The sequence below is a fragment of the Patagioenas fasciata genome, chromosome 1 (assembly GCF_037038585.1).
Source record: "Patagioenas fasciata isolate bPatFas1 chromosome 1, bPatFas1.hap1, whole genome shotgun sequence".
NCBI classification, from domain to species: domain Eukaryota; kingdom Metazoa; phylum Chordata; class Aves; order Columbiformes; family Columbidae; genus Patagioenas; species Patagioenas fasciata.
In genome coordinates, this window is record NC_092520.1 from 24190965 (window position 1) to 24217880 (window position 26916).

Below are 26916 nucleotides of genomic sequence, written 5' to 3' on the forward strand. Positions count from 1 at the left end.
AACCTTCAAGTGCCTCAACAGCTATCAGCATGGCCAGATCTGAGTGACCAAAACCACCTGACAGCAGGAGAAAGGTGCTTGGCTTTAGGACTGGAGGGGATGGGGAAAAGGATGGACATGCAGCAATCTCCTACAGACTTAAGTGATGCTGTACAAAATCAAAGAATCACAGAATTACAGAATCACAGAGGCATGACCGATCACATAGCTGTCATTAATAAGTAATGATGGCAGCAAACTCCCTCCCTAGCAATGAAGGGGCTGTCTCAGAGGTAGTAATCTGCAATGCAGAGACCCAAAGCCATCTAAAGCTCAGAGAGCTGGCTCCTGTGCTGACAGGCACTGCAGATTTGGCTCCTTACTTTGGTGAAAGTTATTAAGCTCAAAACTCAAAATTCAGGTTTCAGTTTTGAATGTTAATATTTCAAAAAAATCAGCTTTTATAAAGGCATGTGGACATGCACAAACCTTACCTAAAATAAACATGTTACAGGAGATGAATGCTCAAACACCTTTGAGCCAAAAAAAAACGCAATGGGAGAAATACTGAAGGGTAATTAAGCTAGGCTTAGGCACTGTGTGAACATCAATCCTTAAGCCACTTCTTGTTTCAGATGGAAAATAAACCTGTCATCAGCTTGTCCCTGATCTATTGAACATTTGGCTTCTTGTATGAGGAAATACCAGGTGCTGGCTCTTAGCAAAGACAGAAAAAAAACCCAAACAAATTAGCCAGCTAGTCTACTATCATAACATCGTAACAGCATGGTAATCCCTCAGGACTAATGATAACACTGTAGCGCTTGGTCAGTAGCATTGTTTTAGCTTGAGCCACAGAGCTGTACATTCTATTGTGTCTTTTGATAATTACACTGTGAAATGTTATATTGGAATATACAGTGTTGAAATTTGAAACAATAACCCTTAAATTAGTGAAAGAAAACCTCAGCTGACAGGCTGTACATCTTATAATCAATCTATAAAAATTACCACTTTGCAGGTGAAAATCAGAAATAAAGACTGGACATTAACTGAAGAATGGGCAAATGTTACAATTTAGTGAAAAGTGTGTTTTGTGGGTTATTGTTTCACACATCATCTGATTAGTCAGAGTAGTTTAGGTATTTTCTTTATCAGATCATTCCCTATGACAGTGATTTTAAGTTTCATTTTGTGCTTGTATTTGTTCTTGAAAACTGAGGCACAGAAGTGCAGTCTACTAAAACACAGAGGAATAATCCAGACCAATGTTTTGCAGGTGAAAAAAGTAATTCCAGCCTCATTCATCATGAGGTTTTCCTGCTCGCTTTCTCAGTTTGTCTCTGCTACTCCCTTGCTATGTGAACTTGGAAAGTGGCTCAACTCTTTGTTACTTGTAAAGCTCATTGAGTTCTGTGATTGGAAAGTGCTTTAGAAATGCCAAGTGGGCTCACTGCTGCAACAACTAGACATACCTTCATTGTCATTAAACTTGGCATCAAGTAGTGTCTAAGGATCTTGAAGATGGAAAGGGCTTGCAATTACCCTGGTAAATGTTTGTGGTTCAGTGAACATTCATGAAGCCAGCACGTTCCAAGTGTCTCAGGTGTGATTACAGCTCCAAGCATGCTGCCGGGGCAGCAGGTGCTTGACCTGCTCTGAAGAGCTGGAAACATGCTCTGTTCCGATAGGCTTCACATAGCACCCCATGAGACAGGGAGCTGCAGAAGCAGTTGCACTTGTGCTTGAATACTCTTTGGGTGTCTGTTTCTCAGCAAAACAGAGAGCTGTAAGTGTTGTCAGACAAACTTTTTTTCTAGAAAAGACTCAGGTTCTCCAACAGAAGGTGACTTTATTGCCCTCAAGTGCAGGCAGAGACATCTTTGCCTGTGTGGTTCTAGAATGCAGTCCTTCCTGTCGCTGTCTCCTCTTAGATCAAGACCTGCTATACAATATGGCTTAATTAATCTCTTGTGAAATGCAGAATTTCCCCCAACCATGCTCCTTCTGGTTTTACAGTCATATGTAGTATAGAATCAGAGAATCATAGTATCATTTAGGTTGGAAAAGACCTTTAAGATCATTGAATCCAACTGTTAACCTAACACCGTCAAGTCCACCACCAAACCATGTCCCTAAGAACCTCATTTACACATCTTTTTAACACCTCCAGGGATGGTGACTCCACCACTTCTCTGGGAAGCCTGTTCCAATGCCTGACAACCCTTTCTGGGAAGAAATTCTTCCTGATATCCAATCTAAATCTCCCCTGAAGCAACTTGAGGCTGTTTCTTCTCATCCTATCACTCGTGAAGGGGACGGTGACACATATGGAGAGAGGGTGCCTCAAGCCATTTGGGAGCCAATGGGATTTTGATCATGGTTTTCTTTGAACACGCAGCCTACAATATGTTGTCAGCCCTGACTTCTGCACATCTTTACTGGCGTAACAGTATAGTGGATAAATGTGTCCAGCTGGGACTCTCCAAAGTAATTACGAGTGTTCAAAGGCCTTTTCTTCTCTGTATTTTTTTTTTTTCACAAGCAGAAGAGCAGGATTCCTTAGGGCTCATAGTGAGGAGACAATAAAAGTGAGGCTGAAGGCCTTTAGCTCCAGCAGGTTGTTAATAGTCTGTTAAATATTCTTCTACAAAGTCAGCACTGCTGCTCCTCATAGTCTGCAAAATACAAGGCGTTTTTTGTAGGACCACCTAAATGACTTGCCAGGTGCTTCAAAGTCAAACAAAGGGTCTCCCCTGGTTTAGATAAAATGCAAAAGTAGAGAAGTAGGAGGGAAGAGATACAATATAACAGAGGATGTGATCACCTGGAAACTGTACACTACTGACTCACCTGCTGCAGGTAATAGTGGAAGGCACTATCCTGGACTGACAAGTACCATCTGATGAATAATCTTTCTGATTTTCCTTCAAGAAGTGGATTCCGCGAAGTAAATGAAAACCTACGTTTTCCTCTTAGATCATGAGGAATACACATTTTCCTGGATCTTTAATTTCATTTATTCTTTGAATGCTATTTGAAAAGTGAAAACCAGCACCATGTGTAGCAAGGTGGAGCTCAGTTTACCCTGCTCCTGGGGAGCTAGACACTGCCCTAATGATACATGGAAGCAGCAAACATTTGCTTTTTGGAGCATACTGTACATGCACATGTTGTTGTACCCCACTGTCCTGTTCTGAACTCCATCTCAGAGTGAACAGCAAATTAGGAGATATTGTCTCTTACATTAAACATCTATCTTATCACAGCAAATCCTGGATATGTTGATATTGCTATTGTGGTGAGTTGACTTTGACTGGCTGCCAGACACCCATCCAGCTGCGCTCTCACTAACCCTCCTCAACAGGATGGCAGGGAAAATAAAATGAAAAAGCTCATAGGTAGAGATAAAGACAGGGAGATCACTTACCAGTTACTGTCACTGGCAAAACAGACTCAACTTGGGGAACATTATTAACTATCTTTCCAATTAAAATGCAGTTGAATGGTGAGAAACAAAGACAAAACAAACAAACAAAACAAACCTAAAACAACTTCCCTCACATCCCTTTTTCCTAGGCTCAACTTCACTTATTCCTTCCCAAATTCTCTCCCTTTTCCATCCCACTTCCACACCAAGCAGCACAGGGGATATTGGGAATGTGAATTGCGGTCAGTACCTAGTAGTTCCTCTATGCTACTTCTTCCCCCCTCACACTTTTCTCTGCTCCAGCCTGGGTCTTTACCACGGGCTGCAGTCCCTCAAGATAAACCTGCTCCTGTGTGGGCTCCTCTCCAGGGGCCACAGATCCTTCCAGGAGCTTGTTACTGCCATGGCTCTCCATGGGCTGCAGTTTCCTTCAGGGCACATCCACCTCCTCCAGCATGGGATCCTCCATGGGCTTCAGTGTGGATATCTGCTCCACCATGGCCCTCTCCACAGACTGCAGGGAAATACCTGCTTCACCATGGTCTTCTCCAGGGGCTGCAGGGAACACCTTCTCCCCTTTCTCCTTCTCTGACCCTGGTGCTTGCAGGGCAGTTTCTCACGCTTTTTTCCTCACTCCTCACTGCAGGGCAGTGTTTTGCCCTTTCTTAAATACATTTTCTCAGAGGTGCCTCCGGCTTGGTTGGTGATCCCAGCTGTGTCCTGTGGTGGGTCTGTTGGAGCTGGCTGAAACCCTCTGGAACCAGCTGTGTCTGGCATGGGACAGCCCTGGCCTCTCCTCATGCAGCCTCCAACACCTTGCCACAGACACCCGGTACAGTGATGCAGCCTGTTTCTCTGAGTCCATTTCTTATTAAAAGATCAAAAAGCTGAATCACTTTTTTTTCTTTGCTTTTTTTGCTACTGAAGGGGTTTGTCCAGCCATGACGCAATGTTGATGGCTGTCTGTCTCCAGGCATCCAGCATTTCTGATTTGGGGTCCTGATGAGGCTGTGTTTGTCAGCTTTCCCAACCACTCATTTCTGCAATTAACAGACCTCTTATGCTGTGTTTTAGACAGTAAAAGTGTTTGTAGCTGGTGGCAATTCATCTTCAATAACTAGAACAGCTTTTTAACTATATATTTTTTTTTTAATAAGAGGTTAGGTAACTCCCCTGGACACCTCATTCTTCAAAGCAGAAATTGCTTTTTTTGGTGAGGTTCATGAGTTGAAACATTCTCCATATAATACGTTTCACAATAGATAATAAAGGGTTTCAGTTAAACAGCACTTGAACAGCTTTTCTCTGCACACTCTTCAAGGTTAGTGTCTCTACGGTTGAAACTTTTAAACAAATAACAGAGGAAAGAAAAACTTTTCTACAAGTTGTGCTACCTGAACCAACTGGGTGAACACATGCCTGAGACCTTTTTAGGAACATGATGCAGGTGGAATGAGGTGCATACACATAGCGTCCCCCTGCACCTGGTAGAGATGTCCTTGTGCACAGCTGCAGAGGAGACCAGGCCAGGTTTTCTGCTGACGTGACTTTACTGAGGTCAGCAGTGCTTTGTCAGCAGATAATTAAGCACATAATCTTAAGTGTTTGTTACATGGGTGAAGAATCTGTGTAGTCCGGATATAAAACAACAACCTGATGTGCCGAGGGGTTGTTATGTGCACAGCAGTGTAAAGATGACAAATGCTGCAAGTTTTCCTTTTCCTGTGTAGGGTACAGTACACCGTTTAGTTTGAATTTTTAATGTGTCTTATTATTTAATCAAAGGTCAAATGTGTTTGTAGAAGTCCATGTATACTGCAGGTATGTGCTTTAAATTAAAATCTAAATGCAAGCAGCTTTAGAGACACAGCAAAGCTTAAAGCAGTTTTGTCAGAGCCAAAAGGTATATTCTTCCTTTAGCAGAAAAGAGGATTTTCTTTTCCAACCTGCACCTTTTTTCTAGTGGATTTTCAGTAAGAGAGGCAAAAAAAAATCTCTCCTTTACTTGCACACATTTAAGAAGCCTACATCTTAATAATACTGGAGATTTGGACATATCAATTATTAAAATAATGTTATCATTTTTCTGCAGGCAGTACATAAATAGCATTGTATTGTATCTTTTTAAAATAATAGAAATAAAAATTATAGCCCTTTTCTGAAATCCTACATATTTCTTGCCACTATCTCCACTCATTTTTTTCAAATAAAATGTTCATCCTTCTACAAATGTTCAAGTCCAGACATACTGTAATCTTTTGCTCCTCTTAGGCTCTCTACTCAATAGCTAAAGAAGGCACTCTAAATTTGCCTTTTTCAAAAGTTAAGAAAAGATTGATTTCCTTATATCTACAAGGAGTCTAGGATTCCCTAGATGGCAAATTCAGGAGGAAGCTAAACCCATTAGAGGTTTTGAAAGAGGTCAATATAAACTGGAAACCTTGGCAACCAAAGGTTCAGGGTTTTTTGTTTGTTTGTTTTGTTTTGTGGGATATTTTTTTTTTGTTTTTTTCATCTCATTATTAGAATCATAGAATGGTTTGGGTTGGAAGGGACCTTAAAGATCGTCTAATTCCAATCCCCCTGTGATGGGCAGGGACACTGTGCACTAGACCATGTTGTTCAAAACCCCATCCAACCTGGCCTTGAATACTTCCAGCGGTGAGGCATCCACAGCTTCTCTGGGCAGCCTGTTTTAGTGATTCACCACCCTCATGGGGGAGAATGTTTTCCTTCTACCTAACTTAAATTTATCGTCTTTCAGTTTACAGCCCTTACCCCTTGTCCTATCCCTACATGCCCTTGTAAAAAGTCCCTCTCCAGCTTTCTTGCAGGACTTCCTTAGGTACTGCAAGGCTGCTATAAGGTCCCCCCAGAGCCTTCTCTTCTCCAGGCTGAACAACCCTAACTCTATCAGCCTGTCCTCACAGGAGATGTGCTCCTACCTTCTGATCCTCTTCATGGCCCCCCTCTGGACTCTGGACATTGACAACCAATGGTAGGACAAGGAGTAATGGGTTCAAACTGGAACATAAGAGATTCCCCTTAAAATTGAGAAGAAACTTCTCAGTGAGGGTAACAGAATGCTGGAACAGGCTGCTCAGGAGTGTTGTGGAGTCTCCTACTCTGGAGACATTCAAAACCCGCCTGGACACATTCCTGTGTAACCTCATCTAAGTATTCTTGCTCCGGAGGGGGGACTAGACTAGATGATCTTTTGAGGTGCCTTCCAATCCCTAGCATTCTGTGATTCTGTGGTTCTGTGACTCGTTTGAACAGGTCCATGTCCTTCTTGTGTTGCAGGCCCCAGAGCTGGACACAGTACTCTGGGTGGATTTTCACTGGAGCAGATTAGAGGGAACAATCACCTCCCTCTACCTGCTGGTCACACTTCTTTTGTTGTAGTCCAGGATATAGTTTTCTTTCTGGGCTGCAAGTGCACATTGATGGGTCATGTTGAGCTTCTCATCAACCAACACCCCAAGCCCTTCTCCTCAGGGCTGCCCTCAGTCTATTCTCTGCATACCTTGTATTTGTGCTAGATATTTCCCTGACCCATGTGCAGGACCTTGCCCGTGGCCTTGCTGAGCTTCATGAGGTTCACACAGACCCACCTCTCCAGCCTGTCCCTTCCCTGTAGTGTGCTGTCTGTGCTGCACATCTTGCTGTCTTCAGAAAACTTGTTGGGTGTGCACTTAATCCCACCGCCCATGTCGTGAACAAAGATATTAAATGTTGCCAGTCCCAATACCGACCTTGGAGGAATGCCTCTTGTTGCTGGTCTCCATTTGGACATCGAGCCATTGACCGAACTCTGAGTGTGACCACCCAGCCAATCCCTAATCCACCAAGTGTTCCATGTGTCAAAACCATGTCTCACCAATTTAGAGACAGGATGTCATGTGGGACAGTGTCAAATGTCTGAGTGTCATTATTCAAACATCTGAGTGTGGTCTGAGGAACTGTTTGTGGGAAATCCGTCCTGGGTAGGAGAATTGAATGCCTTGCACCACTGAGTCCTGCTGTTTTCCCTTAACCTGACAACAAGCAACTCCCAAGTGTTAAGGTGAGTGTGTAGGTTGGCTCCTGTAGCAGCTACAAAGCCAAAAAAAAGTCATCCACCCAGATATTTAGATTTTATTTTTTTTTATGAACCTTGCAGCCAGATACCTTTACGGAGCTAGCCCAAAAGTAGGTGTTAAATTCCTGTTGGAGTCAGACTTCAACACCTGCCAAGACTTTAACTAAGTTGCTGGGAACTCTTTATTTCTACATAGCCATTTGTATTGGAGAAGGTCCCTATAACTTAGCCCAAGCTGCAATAAGAATATGTCTTTGTAGATTATAATTGCTGATACAAACTCAGTCTGTGTGCCACAGTTCACATACATTTTTTATGAACTTATAATTAGAGCAGTTTTGGTCTCCTGCAGGTTCAAGCTTTGGAAATGAAGAGCAAACCACTCCTAAGGTATCTGCACCTTCTAAAGATGTCCCCAAGGGGAGCAGCAAGAGCACAACGCAGGTGTCGAGCAGCACAGCGACTCCACGCAGGAGCTTACTTCCAGCGCCAAAAACTACCACAGCACCTGCTGGTAAGTGCTTCAAACTTGAAACACCACCTATATCAGGCCAAGAAATGCAGAAACCTCAGTATGATGCTAACTTACTGCTTACTCGATTAATTTTAATGCTATTCTTGGGCACATTGCCAATGTACTGATTTGAACTCTATTTGCTGCAGTCAACAACATGGTTATAATCTCGTTTTGTGAACTGTGTCTGGAGTTGAAGGCATTTAGTCCTCCTCATTACACATGCCAGAGATTTAGTGTATATATTATTGGTTGTCACCCCACACAGCTTTTTGAAAACATTGCATTGCTTTACAGACCGAAGCGTTCCTTTGAGCAGATAATTAATTGCTAGTTATCCTTGCAAGGAGGAGAATACTGACTTCTAAGTTTAAGTGATTTGTGGTGTTTTGACTCAAAGAGGGAAAAGGAGACAAGTAAATAAATAAATAAATAGATAAATAGATAAATAAAAAGCCTTGTTTCCAGATTGTTTCCTTCCCTAAGCCCTCCTTCAGCTTGACCTCACTGTATCTCAAATCAGACAGCAATAATTCATAGCATCTCACACAGAAAAGTTTACAGTTTTCTGAAAAATGCGTCTTTTGTTGAAAAACATGTGCATCTCTCCACCATATCCTGCTAACACTCATTTCATGGTGCCTCTTCTGTAGTGTGGCACTTGGACACGGTGTACGAATTCTAGGTTCCCCTTGGCAAGGACATAGGGGTGTATCTTCTTGGGTAGGACTCACCACTTTTGAGGGAGTAAGGAGCAGTTCATGCTGCCTGCCCTTGAGGGCTGCTAACAGTGGCCCACCTGCCTGCCCTCTCAGGGCAATTGATGAGAATACCCATGATGGTTAACATCTATTACACACTCAGTGCTGGAAATATAGAATCTCAAGTTTGGGTGTAATGATTGAGTTATGACTTGAGTTATGACTTGAAAGCAGGGTCAGTATGATTATTTGTCATGATTATAAAATAAGTTTAAAAGCATGGCTGTAGACACTCTCTCCCCTGGTTGCAGATAACATCTCACAGCAGGTGGCTTCAAGCACTTTCCTACACACTGGTGGGCAATGTTGCTTTACCCTGTGCCAGCTCCTGTTTGTCCCATTGCTTTTCTGTCTGATGTGGCCCCAGCACTTAACTTTCTGCACTGCCATGGCCCCTGGACTTCGTCAGCCATGATCTCATGAAGGGCATGATAGTTCCTCCAGGCCCAAGAAATACTCCTGGAACCAAAGTAAGCTCTTGCACACCAAGGTCTCTTTGTGTCTCCACATTCATTCCTGCTTCCTCATACCCCAGGAGATCCTTCAAGCCTCTCAAGGGAAAGGAACATTAGTGATCATTCAAAAACACTAGTCATTTTTAAAGCCATAATTGCAGAAGCTTACTGGTGAGAAGCCTGTGCCTGAACTGATCATTTGACTCTGTATGTGGCTACCGAGGTCAATATTTCAACTTCTAATGTGGAGGAGAAGGAAGAGTATAGTTTCAGGATTTATGCTTCTGGAAAGCCCTTCGTAGATCACCAAGACAACAGGGTGAATGAAGTGTATCATATTGTATTAGTATGATAGTAGTGAAATATTAATTTATTTGACTTAGTGATATTTCAAGTTTCTGTAGAGGAGCTCTTCTAGCCTCTGGGATTCTTTTGTCACAGGCTGTTAGAAGTCCTGGGTCTTTTCCTACTTTTGCAGCCTTACATGAGTGAGTTCTTGCCAGAGAAGTTTCAGTTTTGGGGCACTGCAATGAGCTGGAACCGTGGTGTTTGATATACAATCATGCTAATTTGGACATGCAAAATCCAGCACAAGCAGGACTAATTGAATTGTTCAGGCTGTCACCTCTGAGTTTGCACATGTTCCAAATCTCAGCCCCACACACAAGACCAGAAATTACAATTTAATACAAAACAACAGGGATCAAGCAGTAGGTTTCCAGAAAGAATGTTTGACATCACATCAGGGGATAAACACTGAAGGGGGAAAGAATTACTGAGGCTGTCAGAAAGCTGAAGTTGACTTTTAATTTAGGTTTTTAAGGTATGAAGTGATTTGATCTATGAAGCAAAAGACTAATTTTTTTTTTCCTGGATTTTACTACCTCTGAAGACAAAGTTGAAAAATAAAAGGTCATAAAGAATTTGGATCGTGATGAAAAAATTCTCCAATTTTCTTCCTTCCAAACAACCCTAATTTGCTCATTGTCCTGAGGTTGTCAACGGATGTTTTCTGTGTCATCACTTAGTCTTGGTGTAATTTTCTTCAGAGCATTTGTTAGTTTGGTTGTTTGGGGTTTTTTAAGTATCTCCCTCCAGTAACCATATCTGCTTCCATGGGCTCACACAAAAGGAAACTCTTTGCCCATACTTCGAGTTGGCCGAAAGTGAGTTGATAGTCTGAACTCGATAGGGAGGTTCAGTCAGGTGAGGTAAAACTTGCCTGGTTTATTCTGGAAGGAAACTAAACATAAAGTAGGGTACCTGTCTGTGTTATGCAAACAGTCAGAAACAGATCCTGAACAGAGATAACTGGCAAGTTTGGAAAGTTAGTGTACACAACAGAGAGATAATTAGAAAAAAAAAAAAAAAACACACAAAACAAAACAAAACAAAAAAACCACCAAAAAAAACCCAAACAAACAAACAAAAAAAAACAACAAAAACAACAAACCACAGCCCTGTGTTTGTCCAAGGTTCTGGTTTGATTTTTGTACGAGTCAAGATAGCAGCAGATGTATCTGTGGTCAAGCCATGATTTTTTTTTATTGAAACAGTGTTACGGTTCCTCACAATGCTAAGTATCTGATGGAACCAAAGACAAGGGGTTTTAGCAAGTCCAATCCTGCCTGTTGTGCAATAATATATGAACACTGCCTATAGATCCCAATGTGATAGGGAGCCCTACAGAATGTAAAATCTTCTGTTGAAGTACCCTTTGGACAGTTTTACACATCTTTTAAATGATGAAGCATACACCCATATTTTTAAAATTGAAGTCTTTATTAAATCAGTAGGCAGATGCTACAGTAAGTAGCATCTCCACAGCAAGTGGAAAAAGGGCAGTGAAGTGTTCATATTGCTTTGGGCTTTCTGATCTGGGGCAAACAAAAGCATCTAACAAAACCCTTTAAAATTTTGTCACATACCATATTTTAAATATGGCAGAGAAAGTGCATAGATGTGCTGAAAAGGCCACTCTCCAAAAGTGTGTTCTGCAGCATGTGGAGGATGTAAAAGTTGAAAGTCTGCATGTACAGACATGGTAAAATGTCTACTTGTAGTGCCATTCCAAAGTGGAAAGAACAATCACTGACACAGGCCACCAGTCTGTGCTGTACAAGTCTGTTGTTATTACTGGACATCACAGGGCAGGAGATGGGTAACAATAAGGGAACAGGTAAAATCAATGTTTAAAAAATGTTTGAAGATATATTAAAAATTAATCCACACCTTGGGTCACTGTTACTGACATGTCATAAAGATAATGAATTTCATGCTTGGGGAAGCAGCCAACCTCATCACTGCAACAGCAACACCAAAGAAACTTTCACCAGTGCTCCAAACTGAAGGGACAAAATGTCTTGAAAACAGTGGAATAAATAAATTTCTAATAGTCTTTCGAACTATTACATAATGGCAATTGCGTGCACAGACATACCGAAGAACAGAAAAGCAACCATGGTGTAGGAAGACAGAACAATAGAAAAGACAATTTACTTAGTATGTTCTTGAATGAATTGAACTACAGATTGTCTAATATCCAGTGACCATTTTGGGTGCCCTTGTATTTAAGGTAGTCTTTGTTCTCACATGGAATGCAGTTACAAGCAATCCAGATGCAAGTTTTAAGAAGGGTTTTAAGGATTATTTGAGGGAAGACTCAGAGAGTCAACAATGCATCTCGTAGAGTCTTAGCTGGACATGGATTTGTCTTTATCACGTTTTGTCACGTTCCTCGTTAGCAGCATCACCAGTTTTTTAAAAAATGTAGAAGACATCCAGCTCTAGTTTGCCAGGTTAGCCTTGGAAGATAGAAGGGGAGGTGGCTCATCAGATAGCCCCTTTCTAGAAAGTACAGCCTCAGCCTTTTGAGCATGCTTGTTGTGTACCTCTTACTTGCAGCTGGATCATGAGGACAGCATCTGCAAAGGAATGATTGATGTGCCACCTGTCTATCCTCAGACCCGTTTCTCCACAGCTGAGCTGGCAAGCACCCAGACCCTGTGGACTCATGGTTGGAAGAAATGGAATCACCACAATTTCCTGTTCTTTTCCCTGCAATGGCAGGAGACAAGACACTGCCCAGAGGCTGTGATCAAGGAGAGAGAGATGTTCTCCACCATAGGTGGAATTTATTAGCTGAGGGTGAGAGAGGCATATCTTTGTACCTTTCCTTCTGGTTGGGGGGAAATCCCTGCCTCTAGCAGGAAGGACTTACAAACCAAGACTATCTTGCAAGTGAGGCGTATTTTCCCCTAAGAAAACGTGATAAATGACTTTAGGAGTGAATTACGTGTTTGAGAAAGAAGTCACCAGCCTCATTCAGTCGATCGGAAGGCCAGGCTGTCCCATGTGCAGTGCTATTGAAGTCAGCCGTATAGTAATGCCTTTGAAAAGCAGGGAAACTACAATGAATCCCTCTGTATGTTCTGTGTTTGGAGAATGATAGACATTCTATGTATAATACTCCTAGCAATCACCTAATAGTAATTGCTATAGGGCTTGATGCTGCATATGTGTTTATAAACACAAATTGCATGTGTCCAACCTCCTGTGCAAGACATTGCAGTTACTAAAGGACTTAGAGGACTACACTGTTATAGCTAAAGTTCACAGACATTGCATATATTGTGTACAGCATCTTTAATGAAGAGGGGAGAAAGTATTTCAGAAAAAAGAAGGCAGTCATTTTACATAGAGAACATTTCTGAAAGAGTGGGATATCAGGTGATGTAAGAATTGCATTTGTGCTTCAGAGATGTACATAATTTTAATTATGTATGAATAGGAAATTAATTCAGAAAGGAGTGTATCTACCTATATTAATGATGGGAAAATAACCAATAAAAATTACATGAAAGCTTTCAAGTATTAGATGTTACCTGAGAAGATCACCTGTGCTGTAAATTTCTCAAGAGAGATTATACTCCTGATATTTCACTAACAGTGCTTGTCAAATAAATTGGGTTACAGGGTATAAATCATATTTAATTAATGAAAATGGACTCCTATTGCTGCTGCTGTGCAGTGATTCAGATGATAAAAAAACCCCAAACTATGGTATGGGATAACAACAGTGGAAGATCATTGTCATGCAAATTGTTTTGAAGACATCAAGTGATTGCTTTTTGACTAGTCTATGAAAAGAACACATTTAATTAGATTCCAGTGTGTTGCACAGCCATTTTTGTGTGTTTTTAGACCCCTTCCATATTTGCATACCTGTCAACATATAGAAAATGGGGAGGAAAAAGCATGCTTGAGTAGAAAAACTGAGGCAAGTCCTTTTAATTCACTTAAACACATTAGCTGCTTTGAGAAATACAGTGCAAACCTAACTGATCCTTACCATTTCTATTATTGTTTCGTATTTTGTTTAAAGTCAGATGAGAGCGGCTCTCTGTCAGAAACTTTGCAGCTAAGATCCACCTCTGTAAAGACATATAAGCTTCAACTTTCCACAGATGTTGATAAAAATATGTGATCTTTGAGGCAGATATATACTGAATTTCCTGTTTCAAACTTCTCCGAAAATGTGGGAGCATCTGCAGAAGGCAGTGTTCAGAGACAGCAGATTGACCACTTCCCATCCTCACAGGGGATTTGTTTTATAAACCCCTTAGATTAATGTCCACCATTGAGGTCCTAAATCAAACCAGGATTCAATTCTGTCATAATTTGGGCAAAACTCTTCAGTTTGACATGGTGCAGTTGGTGGTGTATCTGGTGAGCCCTTCAGAATGCGTTAAAAAACACTCAGCATAACACACCGCAGCAGTTCGTAACCCAAGAAGAACATGTCTGTGTTGTGCATGGAGAGGGGACTCAGACAGGCAGTAATTCCTGAGCTGGTGGTGATAGGTCTGGAGAGTCACCAAGTATGGCACAATGCAGGCATACCTGCTTAGATCCAGAAGCAATACAATGCATTCACCCAGGGCTGCAATCAGTTGGTTATAATGAAGTTGCTTTAGACCTAGGTAATTTCCTGGCCAGGAGTGTTGGTTTCATCTGCTTTAGCCTTCCATTTCTGGCGGGAACTCAGAATTCAAAAAAACAAATGCAAAGTCTTGCCTCTTGGAGGAATAACGTCATGTAACAGAAGAGGCTGGAGCTGCCTGGCTGGGAAGCAGCTCTGTCAAAAGGCCTTGTTTGGAGGTCCTTCTAGACAGCAAGTTGAACCTGAGCCTACGGTCTGCCCTTGCAGCAAGAAAGACCAGATACATACTGCAAGAGTGTGGCTTGCAGCATCAGTGGTCCTCCCCCTTTATTCACACTTGTGCGGCCACTCACAACTGTGTCCAGTTTGGGGAATCCCAGGACAAGAACAATGTGACATACTGGAGTGAGAACAGCAGAGGGCCACCAAGATGGTCAAGGGACTGGGGCACATACAGGACAGGTCAGGAGGAGAGGCTGGGAGATCTGGGGTTGTTCAGAGAAGGCAGAGGGAGATCTTATCACAGTCTTCAGTTACTGAATGGAAACACAGAGAACAAAACCAGACATTTCCCAGAGGTGTACAGTGATAGGACAAGATACTCCAAACACAAGTTAGAACACAGGAAATTCTCACCTGTGAAGGTGGTTGGCATTTGATCACCTGTGAAACTAGTCAAACACTAGAGCAGATTGTCTAGAGAGGTGGTGAAACCTCCATCATTGAAGATACCTGTAACTGAGCTGGACAAAGCCCTGCACAACCTGCTCTAGTGCAACCCACTCTGAGCAGGAGGCTGGACCACAGGACTTCAGAGGTCCCTCTCCACATAGGTAATGTGCAGTTCTGTGTGCCATTGTGCCATGAACATCTTGGGCCCACAGGTGGATAAAAATGCTGCCATTGTGGCACATATGTTGTGACCTCTCTTGCACATTCAGGAGGGGTAACTCATGAGCAGAAATGTCCAGCCAAAGGGTAGGTCTGCACTGGAGAGCTGAGTGCATGGCTACTACAAAGGAAACAGGATTTGCATGCAGTTAATGGGAAAAAGAAAAAAGAAAAAAAAAAAAAAAAAGAAAGAATGACTCAATCATTGCATGTAAGGGTTTGAGAAGTGGTTTACACATGACCAGCACTGAGTAGTTTTCATTCACTTCGTGTAATACAGCTTCCTCTGTGGTATCATCCCTCTCTGGTCTTGTTCAGCCACATCCTTCTCTTAGAACACAGAACCCCACAGAAAATCCAGCTTGGTACCTCTAAACTCTGCCGTGTTTTGAAACTTCTCATAATTTGCATGCCATGACAGTAACAATAAAGAATTCATTTGAGCAGCTTGTTTCTACTTAGTCCACTAAATTAAAATCAAAAGCATTGTTCAAAAAACTAACCCAGTCAATTCCAGTGCTTTTACAAGTACCAGTAAATCGTATATAACAGGCAGGCTGTTAAATACAATCAGTCAAGATGAAAAATGGAAGGCTGGTGTTATCACAACTCTCACCAGCAAGCTTGCAGTGTCAAATGTGCCTCTTTTAATCAGCTTCTGCAAAATCCAGACAACACAACCTCAGCAGGAGGGAGAGAGATGAACTAAGGTCAGCTGAGGGGGGGTATTGAGCACAAGTGCACTTGCAGAAATGGAGAGAGAAGAGTCTGCTGGTGCTTTGTTTCCCTTTGCAAACACTTTCAATCAGAAGCTGAATAGTAAATACACAGTGAGTTACATTGATGTCGTTCCTGTATTGAATATAGGGATATGCAGCATGAAACATGCCATAGCACAACTCTGGGAGGAAGTGATGATAAAATGCCAGGGGATCCATGGTGAATGACAGGAAGAGGAGTAGTTGTTTTAACTCTGCAACCTGCATTTTATGTTCTGAGTTACTCTGATATTTTTTATTCCGTTCAGAATGGTTCATTTTGTAAGGTTTATTTTTTTTCCTTTAGTTTTTGTTGGTTGGTTGGTTGGTTGGTTTGGGGTTGTGGTTTGTTTGTTTGTTTGTTTTAGTACTAGATAAAGAAACTTTTTACTATAGAAAGAAAACTATCCGTTTCAGACAAGTCAATGAAATAGTCCTTGTCCTTCTTTTTTTCTTATCAGATTGACTTTAGAGTTGAAGCAAATGCAAAGGGAAAAGCACAAGCATTAGCAGTTTCTCCTTCAACAAATACATAGTCTTTCTTCTGCACCTACTTACTTATTCACAGTCTTCTCATAGATCAAGGAAGCAGAGAGTCTCCAGAGAGAATTAGACTGCTGTTATTCTACAGAATCCATCATCTTTCCAGCTTTGCTCTTTTTCTCTCAAACAGTACGTGCATGGATGTGTCATTACTCACCAAGGACATGACTAGTTGTGGTATCAGGGGGAAAGGCAAAACAAAGCTCCAAGCAGCTCTGTGTGCGTACGAGTGACTGAAAATGCTTCCTTGGGGTTTTTTTAAACTTGCAGACTGCATTGGTTAATTTATAAAATACACCTGAGAACAACTGAAATCCAACTGAATGCAGCCAGTCCCATTGCATTGTTAATGATGTCTACAGCATGTTAGAATTTGCTTTGGAATAAATATTCAATGCGTAATTTGTTAGCACGCTTTCAGTTTGAAGTGTGAAAGCAAATCGAAGCTTATCCCACTGTCCTGGCTTTGAAGAGTCAGAAAGGTCCAGGCAAATACAAGTTCTGACTCTGCAGCATCTCTTGAGAAAATGTCTCAGATAAGAAGTATATAATTCGAGTTCCTAGGTCAGCATTCAGCAATGATAGGGGAATGGAGAAGTGGCTTTGTCTGCTGTTTTTCCAAGTGATTGCTGAATGATTTAACACCTTGAGTGTTTTGCCTTATATTTCTAATGATTTTGCCTTTGTTCCTTCTGCTCGTTTTGAAACAGGCTGTGTGTGTTAATTAGGAAATGAAAATACCTTTACAAAACTGTGCATTTGGATTGTTTTTTTCAAAAGCAAATGCTGTAACCACGTCAGTAGAAAACACGAGCAAGTATTTATTCTCACAGTTGTCTTATGGCCTGAAATATCCATTTCTATGTAAGTATAGCTTTTGAAAGAGAGGAAATGTGGGGACATTTGTAACCTTAAATGGAATATAAATTCATATAAAAATTAACAGTTTGTGGCTTTGATTCCTGGCTACTGGAAAGTCAGATTCTCACTCCATGAACTCCTGTGGCGAAGGGGGTGGACAGAGCCTTGGCAGCAGTTCCTGGAAGCTTGGGGGTATCAGTGGTGGTTCCTGCTCTGCCAGGAGCCTTTCACTGAGAGGCTCAGTGGTAAGAGCCTTGATTATGCAGCCAGCAGGAATAAAGGTAATGTACGGGCATTTAGCACAGAGCTAACTGGAGTTCCATATTTCCATCCTGTGGATAATAACACTAAGAGGCTGAAGTAAATTTTGTTCCAGGTCAGAGTTAATATACTTTTTAAAAGACAAACTTGGAAAATTAAAAGTGTGCTGGTTTGAAAAAATATGCAAGTATGGTTCTCAATTTCATTTTATAATTGTATTTTGCATCTTTTTATTATTCATCATTGTATGCATAGCACTTTTTGACATTTCACAATACATATGACAGTCCAAATATTTTTTGAGGTTTTACAGGTGTTCGAGCCCATAATAAGGACTTAAATGTTTGTCTTATTTCCTGAGTTACAGTGGATCATCAAACTTCTTGTGTACATTAGAGTCTTTGAGTTGATGCTGGTACACTCCGAGGTAGAAAAGACCAAACTATAACCTCCCAGTGTGCCGTACCCTGTGGTACAGCATTATGCTTATCATCACGCCAACGCTCCCCTACAGATTTTTGTAAACCTGAAATTCTAGATTTCTGTGAAATGACAACTTCAGAGCCCAGAGTCTTGTCATTTAGAAATGAATTTTCCCAGTGGGAACTTCTCTTGAAATCAACATGTTTCCTAAGTGTTTTTCTTTTAACCATCTAGCAGATGTTGTTTCATAAGAGAAGAGAAAGAACAAACCCCATTTCCAGGAAAACATTCAGCACAAGCTCTTATTTGAGGCCTGATGCCAGGGATGGCTCTTGCCCTAAAATTTCCCTGTGGGTGATGAGCTTAGCAGAACGATAACAGTTTGCTCCTGCAGACTGTCCTTTCTTTTGCCTGCTGCCTGATTCCTAAATCCCTCCCTGCTGAGGAAGGCCACCAAGACCTTTCTGCTTATGAAGGAGAAGCTGAATTGTTGCTAGCTCCACTTGCCCCTCTCCTCTGCCCCTTCCCAGCAGAACTGTGCAGTGCCTGGGCTCTTCCCTCCTTGCTTCCCCAATTGCTGTATTGTCACCCTTACCAGACTTTAGGAGCTCTAATCTTGTAACTGAAGAGGGGTGGGGGGGCGGTTATCTTTGCTTCCCTCCCTTGTTATTAAATACTACTCTTCTGTCCTTGCCAAGATATCTATTTGCATCTTTGCTTACAACCTCCGTCAGGCTCACTCTGCTGGTCTCCCGCCTTCTGGGCCCATTGTCCCCCATGCAGCTGTCCCTGATGGGCGCTGCCATCTGCACCCACTGCCATCCCGAGACCTGCCCTTGCCCTCTGCAGAACGATGGTGCTGACTGGGCTTCTTTGCTTCTTTGCTCTCTTTACTTTGAACTGAGCTCTAATTGTGGAATTGTTCCTTGCTTTGTGCTAAAGTGGCTGAACTAATTCCCCGGGTGTTTCTCATTGAAAACTTTTCAAAAACACACATAGTTAAGTATTTATATTCCTCTTGTTTCTGCTGAAAGTGTGAGGAGAACACTCCCTGCCACTGTCTATGTTTGACATTTGCTATAGATAAATTTACAGAGGATCTTGGTATGGCCCATTTGTGCATCATCTTTTTTATTTTGAAAAACACAGGAAAACCAAGGCCTCGTTGCCATGAAAAAGTAATGCTTGAACCTGTAACCATATAAACTATACCTTGTAAAACAAGCTCTGTTTTTGTTTCACAGCTCCCAAGTTGCTTTCCCTTCATCCTTAGTAATGAATTGACACCATAAACTTATTTTGTGTTCTGCTCTCTAGTAAATATAGAGTAGTGGGTAGCAGAAACAGGAAATTTATATCCTCAGTCCCTTCACTGTGAAAAATATTAATCACAAATGCCAGTCATAGCCTCAACATGTCTAATTTATAAACAGTAGGCAAAAAGGACAAAGTAAAGGTATGAAGAGTTCAGTCTTTACCAGCCCTTGACAACTGATGCCATCATTTGCTTGTGGACAGTGAGAGGAGTCAAAGAGGGTATTAGACCTTCTCCTGTGCCATCTCCGCAAACAGCTGGACACGGGACTTGTGCCTATGCATGTGGTCTTTGCAGAAACAGTCTGCAAGCAAATGCTGAGAGGCAGTGCTAGAAAATGTGAAGCTTGGCTTCTGGTGCGTGGCAAATGCTGCATCCTCAGCTCACTGCTTGCAAGTCTGGATGCAGACAGAAGTGGAAGGGTGAATGATGTGTCAAAAATAAGCCTGATACTGCAACTGTGACTAGCTGTGGCTTTGAAGAGAGTGAAAAACTAGTCATCCAGTAAGTGTCTCTGAAGATTATGATCCTCACATAAAATTATCACTTTTCTCCACTATTGAAATAGCCAGATCACATTTGTATTAAGCAAAATGGAAGATAGTGTTAGGTTTTGAACTGGCACTGTCTTTAAGCATCACCAAAAAAATATGGTTTTGTTTGCCAGCTTCAAATACTTCAGGGGACAAATACTGTGAGACATTTACCTACAAGACATCCATAAATGTACTCATGAAAGAACCAAAAGTTAATAAGGCAAACATTGTTTCTCCTTTATGACAAGTGGTTTGCCTTAAATCTGCTGGTAAGTGCTCCAAACTTGAAACACCACCTGCATTAAGCCAAGAAATGCAGAAACTTTACTATGATACTAATTTACTGCTTACTCGATTAATTTTAATGCTATTCTTGGGCACATTGCCAATATGCTGATTTGGACTCTATTTGCTGTAGTCTCTTTGAAATATGGTCAACAACATGGTTATAATCTCATTTTGAGTGTTGTAGGCTGAAATACAACCCCCCAACAAACACTAATGGTAAAAAAGGAAAGCAAACAAGAAAATACACTAATGTCTGAGGGATTTGGCTTTTCTTGCTCTTCCTTCTTCCTTCTTTGGTGAGTGTTTTCTGCATGAAATCTGTGGCTATGACTGCAACACCATGGGCTAAGCAGCACGACAGGGCTTCACTGTTGCTGCACTCAGCACGATCCCTGCGGCTATTTTGGTGGTACTTGTGGGTGGGCAGGAGGGGTGAGCTGAGCTTGGGTGGCCTCTCTGGCTTTCAGATGAAATTGTATCTCCCTCATACAAGAGGCAGTCAATGACCGCAGAGACAACTGACAGAGGATCCTGAGCCCCTAACCAGAGAACTCTAGTGGTGGGAGGATTAATAACAGACACTACAATGTCAAAGGAAGAGGAAAGGCTAGCACAAAGTTTCACGATGTTATAAACCAAGAGCTCTGGGACATCATGGTGTCAGTAGGGGGAATTAGTGGCTGCAGAAAAAATAAATGCAGAGGTCAGGTATAACCTGGAGGGCTACAAAGAGAGGAGAGGAGAGGAGAGGAGAGGAGAGGAGAGGAGAGGAGAGGAGAGGAGAGGAGAGGAGAGGAGAGGAGAGGAGAGGAGAGGAGAGGAGAGGAGAGGAGAGGAGAGGAGAGGAGAGGAGAGGAGAGGAGAGGGCAGTAGGCTTGGTACTTGCCTGGATCATAGATGAGCATGAGCCAAGTGTTGGTTCAGCCTTGTGGACAGCAAAGCAATGGCATGGCCCTGTTGTGTCCTGCATTGGCACTGAATGTGCTGTACCTCTCTGGCCCTGCCTGACTTACTGCATAGGCATAGACGCCCTCTCCAGTCTGGGGCACCACATCCAGCACAGCCCTGACACATCCTGCCTGCTTCTGCTTCTTCAGAAGCCTGTCTCTTGCCTGTATGAGACCCTCTGGGGAAAGCTGCTCACCAGACAAGGCGGTTTCCTGACCTAGTTGATAGAGCAAGGCCCTGCAGGTAACTTAAGTCAGCTTTGCACAGTCCTGTTTAACTCTTCCTCCAGCCCAGAAGATCCTTGGCTGAGGATGCACAGCAAGGTAAAGAGACAGAACACAGACCTCAGAACAGATAGCGTGGGCTACCTGTGTAGCTGTTTGTGCCTTAATGGTATTTGTCACTTTGCAGATGGCTGGAGAACCAAGATAGTGTGTAAGACTTTTTTTTGACTTCTTTAGTGCTGTGTATGTCAGCTCAGCCATATGCACACAGTTATGCTTGCACAAGTGGCAAGTTGGTATCCAGCACAGAAGTACTGTGTAGCATCATTCTGTGTGAAGCCCAGGGTGTGTATTGGTGAAATACTTCGAGTTTGCCATTCTGATATGTATCTTAGCGACACAGTTCTGCACAATTGCAAACAAAATTATAAAACGAGTTTCTTTCTATCTTCTTCTTTTTTTTTTTTTTTCCCCCTAAAACAGGTCAGAAGAAAGAAGTACAAAGAGACCAGGATGCTAACAGACCAGCTGTCTCATCCCCTAAGAGATCAGCAGTAACAGCCACCAAGCTCCATTCACCAGGTATTTATGAACCCAAAAGCACTATTTCAGGGAAGATTTAAACTTGATCACTTTGCATCTCTTGTTAACACACTAAAATCTGAGACCTGCTATTGTTAAGTGAAGATTGATTGCATCCAAGGTTCGTTAAGCTGACTGTGAGTACAGCAGGCTTTATCATCCCAATGCATGAGATGAATAAACTTATGTTCTCTTTGTTACAACTGTGCAATCATCTCTCCTGCAAAACAAAGAGTTGTTGCTATTACATGTTTAAGGCTACAGGAATATTTTTTTCATGATTATGATTTTCTTATGTAAAAGGGGAACAGATAGATATAGTGAAGTAGAAGATACCTCAGGCAATTAACTGTCATGAAAATATATTACTTGCGATCTACTCTTACTGTTGTGCAGAGACACTAAATTTCCTGCCTTATTTCTATGCATAATTGGAAAAGGCATTATCTATAGAAATAACCTTCAGATTGCTATTGAGGCATTGTCAGCTTACCCCTCAATATTGGGTACAAACACATGGTTTTAGCATTTCTAAAGACTACCTTTGTTTTTACTGAAATGAAAAGAACTTCTTTCCATCTATGTCTACTAGGTGTACATTAGCAAATATATAAGGTACCTAAAGGCTTTTGTCAGACTGGCCTTTGGCTGTTCTAAATGCTTCTGAAATGAGTGGGCATAGTCCCACCGATTTCATTGTGCTTATGGTTTATCTTCCGTTCTGTTACCTCATTTTTCAGACTCAAATTATTTAAATGTCATCTTTACAGCTATGTGATACTTGAGTTATAATTATGGGGCATGTTACTTCATTTTATGGTAAACTATAAAACATGTAGAACAGCACTTTGGCTCCTGTAATTTGCATCAATAGTCTCTTCATGTTTACTGAACTCAGGCCCTATTCTTTTCCTTCCCAACCAACAAAATGGAGAAAATGGAAGGTTAAATTTTATCTTCCAAGGTGCCAACAGGACTCAGAATTTTTCTTCTTACGATGATACTAGGGTAAAAAGTTTATCTTATCTCTGTCCTCTGAGTCATATAATTTTCAGGCTGTTTTGTACCTGGAGAGATCAACAAGAGAGATCCAAAGAAAAATTTATTGCTGAGAGTTCCAGACCTGCAGCTCCCCGTTGTTTATAATGGTGGGAGTCCATTTTAAACACCAGCAGTGACTGTGGCTGTACCAGCACATTACAGCACAGCTGATTGCTTCCACTAGAATTAGAGAGCAAAATGAAACACGGGTATATTTTACTGTGTATTTGTATTGTTTTAAGGAGGCCTGCATTTCCATGGGTGACTTAATGATTCGCATGGCTTATATTCTTGGCATATCCAATTCATGAGGCCTCAAAGGCTCCTTCATTCTTATGAGAGGTTGAGTAACTGCCTTCTCTCCATCAGACTTACTTAGGATTTCTTAAGCTTGGTTGTCTGAAATTATGTCAACCTGAAATTGTTTATCACTGTAAGGATCAAATAGGAAAATAAACTTCACCTTCACTTATGTTTTTAGAGTAGCCTTTAGCATTCTTTGAAGTAATAACAGCAATAGCACCAAACATTTTTTTCACCTGTTTAACGATTTCACAAAATAACCACAGGAACCATTAAACAGGACAAGGAGTGAGTGTAGCTGGGGCTAAGGGGCAGTAATGCAGACCTTCCTCTGTCGGGATCACAAACTCATGCGACATTTGCACTTCGTGATAGGGGAGCATGTATCCCCCAGCTAACTCCACCACAGCTACATGTGGCCATGGAACAGGCTCTAAAATTTCTGAGTGTCATTTCTAGGTTGTTTTCTATGCTACTGACCTCCTCACATGCAATTCCTTCTAATCAGTGCTCATTTTTGACTGTCATACAATTTTTTTTAGCCTTGAATCTTATCTTTACGATTTGGATCCATCCTCTTGAAAACTTGCAAGGGAGTTTTGAGATGTAGTCTTGTAGGGATCTCAGTTTTATCTATTGATGTAATACCATTCCTGAAATCTGTGTATAGGAGCAGATGTGCATAGATGCAGGTGTTCTCCTTCCACCCCATTGCAGGATGGTGCTACCTGCTTCTGACATCTGTCACTCTACAGATTGCTTGTTATCAATCTCCTTGAAGTAATTTTCTCACTTTCCTTACCAAAATGTTGGGAATTGGGGAGTTAAAAGACAAAGAAATTGTATTCCCCATCTAAATCCTCATGGAGTCTGTTAATGATGAGTATATACTTGTTATGTCTGTTAGTTCAAACATTCAGGTAGATAAAAAAGACCTGGGAGTTCTGAAGTGGATCAAAGCGGTTCAGTGATTTCAGTGTACACGGGGTCTGCCCCCCTGGACCCACCATCAGCAAAAGGGACATTCAGGATCAGGGCCAGCATCATTAATATATACCTTGTTTTGCACAGAGCAACAGAAGAGAGGCATCAATGGCAGAATAAGCTTGGTAAGCTGCTTTTCAGACCCAAATGAACCAAGAAATTCAGATTTATCCCTGAGGAGAATAGCACAGTTTAATTTACAAGGACAGCTTATAATACTGACAAGGACAACATAGGGATGTGCACTTCAAATGTTCCAGTGAACAGGAAAGCTACGAAGGTATAAGACCAAACAATCTGAGGGGTTTCTGTTTAAATTAAAACTGGACCGATTTCAAGGGCTTCTCCCTACACTTCTCCCTATGCTTTCTATTGTAACATCACCATGCTGTCTAAACAACCCAAGATTTTTATACTAAAAGGACAGATATTTATGGTTGTTGCTTTTATGACTTTTTTATTTTGTGATAATACCCACTGCCCAGTCAAAAGCCCCTTTGAATGAATGACAGAATCTGTAAGAAAATATCATTCCTGCACAAAAACATGTACAGGCTTTAACTGACAAGAAAATGGAGAGAGGGCAATAGCTATGCTGCTTGAGCTCTCTTAATGACAGAAAGTCCTCTCTAACATCCTTTATTGTATTATTTGGGTCTTGCAACATCATGAAGTTCGTCTTGACATGCTGTGAAACCTGGTATTCCTCTTTGCAAATGCAAGGCATGGGCTCTAAGAGTTTCAAAGTCTGGTTTGCGCTTTGCAGCTGCAGCGTGAGATACTTGGAGACAAGAGGAAACATCTCTGCTGGAGACGGCTCCCCATAAGCTTAGCCTAGAGCCAGAACATAGTCAAGTAGGTTGGAAAATATGCTCCTAGTGGTTCCATACAAGCTGAGGATCTGAAAAAGCAGGAATATGCTCATGGCGTATTCCTCTGGCAAAGCCACACTTCTTCTAGGCCTGATCTAACGAAATTGCCCTAAGGATCCATTTGCACACCCAGGCCACAGTTTTAAAGAGCTAAAATATCTAAAGCACATCTGACAAAATCACCTCTGGAACAGTGCTCTACTTCACAAATTGGCTGAAACTCGTACAACAGATGCTTCTCTGAGGAAGGATTCCTCTAGTTTTTAGGAAAGGGGTAGATAATGTCCATGGCAGAATACTGTCCTCTCTTCTGTTCATTGATGAGAACTGGTTGGAGACATTGTTTCTGTATTAATTTTCAAAAACTGTATACTATGAGACTATAAAACTACAAGATATCATTTTTTTTTCACATTCTTGTTGTCACCATTTACTGCAGGGTGGCAATAAACCATAGCAGATGCTCTGTGTTAACCCCCTGCCCTCCCAGATAAGGAAAGGTAATAGGCGTAAAAGGGAGAGAGACTTGTGAATTAGAAAGTTAAAAATGCTTTACTAATGCTTTACTAATAAATAGGAAAAAAAAAAAAAAAAAGCAAAACCAATCTTGAATTTCACAGTGGAGCTGGCATTGCTCCAGTGGCTGCAGGGCAGGTATCCAGAAGTCCTGGGCTGGAATATGCAGTAAACTGGAACTGGATTCAGGGATGCAGGACCTGGAGCAAGGCCTAGGATCACAAGCAGAAATGGCAGGGTTTTCTTCAGATGCCAGCCAAGGTCAAAGAAAGCAAGACCCTCATGATCTCATGTTTTTATAGGGTGTATGACATGAATGGGATGGAATACTTAGTTGGTCAATTTTAGTCACCTGTTCTGTCTGCCTCTCCTTGCAAATATGCCCCTCTCACTTAAGGGACTTGCAAAATTTATCAGTAACCTTGGCTGCCGTAGCAATAAGTCTAAACCTGTGGTTCTTCTGCATACCATTGCTACTGTTAACAGCTCTGGAGCAACTGTTTCAAAAACATGTAGCCAAATTCAGAGAAGCGCAATTACTTAGAAGAACTTAGCTGAAAGGAAAATTCACTAGAAGAGAGCTGGTCTTGTTCAAAACAAAACCAGGACCCTTGTATATGCAGCCCTTTCTGCTAACATCAAAATGTTCGTTTTTCATGTGTATCCAGACTAATGTCCACCATCTCTAGTAATGCATGAGAACAAGGTGTCTGCCTCTCTTTTGTCCCTCTTTCATACCAACTCTAGCTCCTAGGCTAAAAACTTGAGAGTAGTGGGAGGAGCTGAGGAAGAGAACCAGATATTCCTGGCCAATATTCAGGAATGAGCTAAAAAGCATCAGCTGAATAGAGACTGAGGGTGGCAAAAAGAATCAGTAAACTGTGCTGAGGTGTGGCCCAGCCAACTATAAATGTTTGCAGAGGATTGTTCTCAGAAAGCTAAGAAGATAAAGACAAAACAGATTGTCCAATCAGTGGCTTGAGCTAAGTGACACTACCAGAACACTACTAAAAGGGGTACATCTTGCTTCATTCTTGTCACTGAGTATTTCCAGAGAAATTGATGGTTGACTCAAGCAGGACATTAACTTAACTTAGGGTGAAAAGCTCACTTCCCTTAAATGGCTAATCGTGAGTAAGCTTTAGTTCTTGTGCCATTCATATGAGTATGACACTGTATTTGGGCTGACTATAAAATCATAGAATAGTTTGGGTTGAAAGGGACCTTTAAAGGTCAGCTAGTTCAACCCTCAGATGTGCTACATCAGTGGTTTCACATCTTTATACAGGATCAGGCTTGCTTCAAGCCAACTTGGAGCACATCAGCAGAGCCAGAGTCTGTCTGGATCTGTTTCTGCAGGCAGACCATTCAGTGATTCTGGTGTGACCAATGGTGCAGAGAGAGCAGA

The 26916-nt window shown here is 41.7% G+C and overlaps 1 protein-coding gene across 3 annotated transcripts in view; it reads left to right on the forward strand.

Moving 5' to 3' along the window:
• MTUS2 (microtubule associated scaffold protein 2) overlaps positions 1-26916 on the forward strand; it is a 301428-nt gene that overhangs the window by 218038 nt on the left and 56474 nt on the right. For all 3 annotated transcript variants that reach the window (XM_065830243.2, XM_065830252.2, XM_065830262.2), the window contains 2 exons: positions 7843-8004; positions 21694-21792. In XM_065830243.2, coding sequence (XP_065686315.2) covers positions 7843-8004; positions 21694-21792 — 261 coding nt within the window. The remainder of the gene's footprint in view (positions 1-7842; positions 8005-21693; positions 21793-26916) is intronic.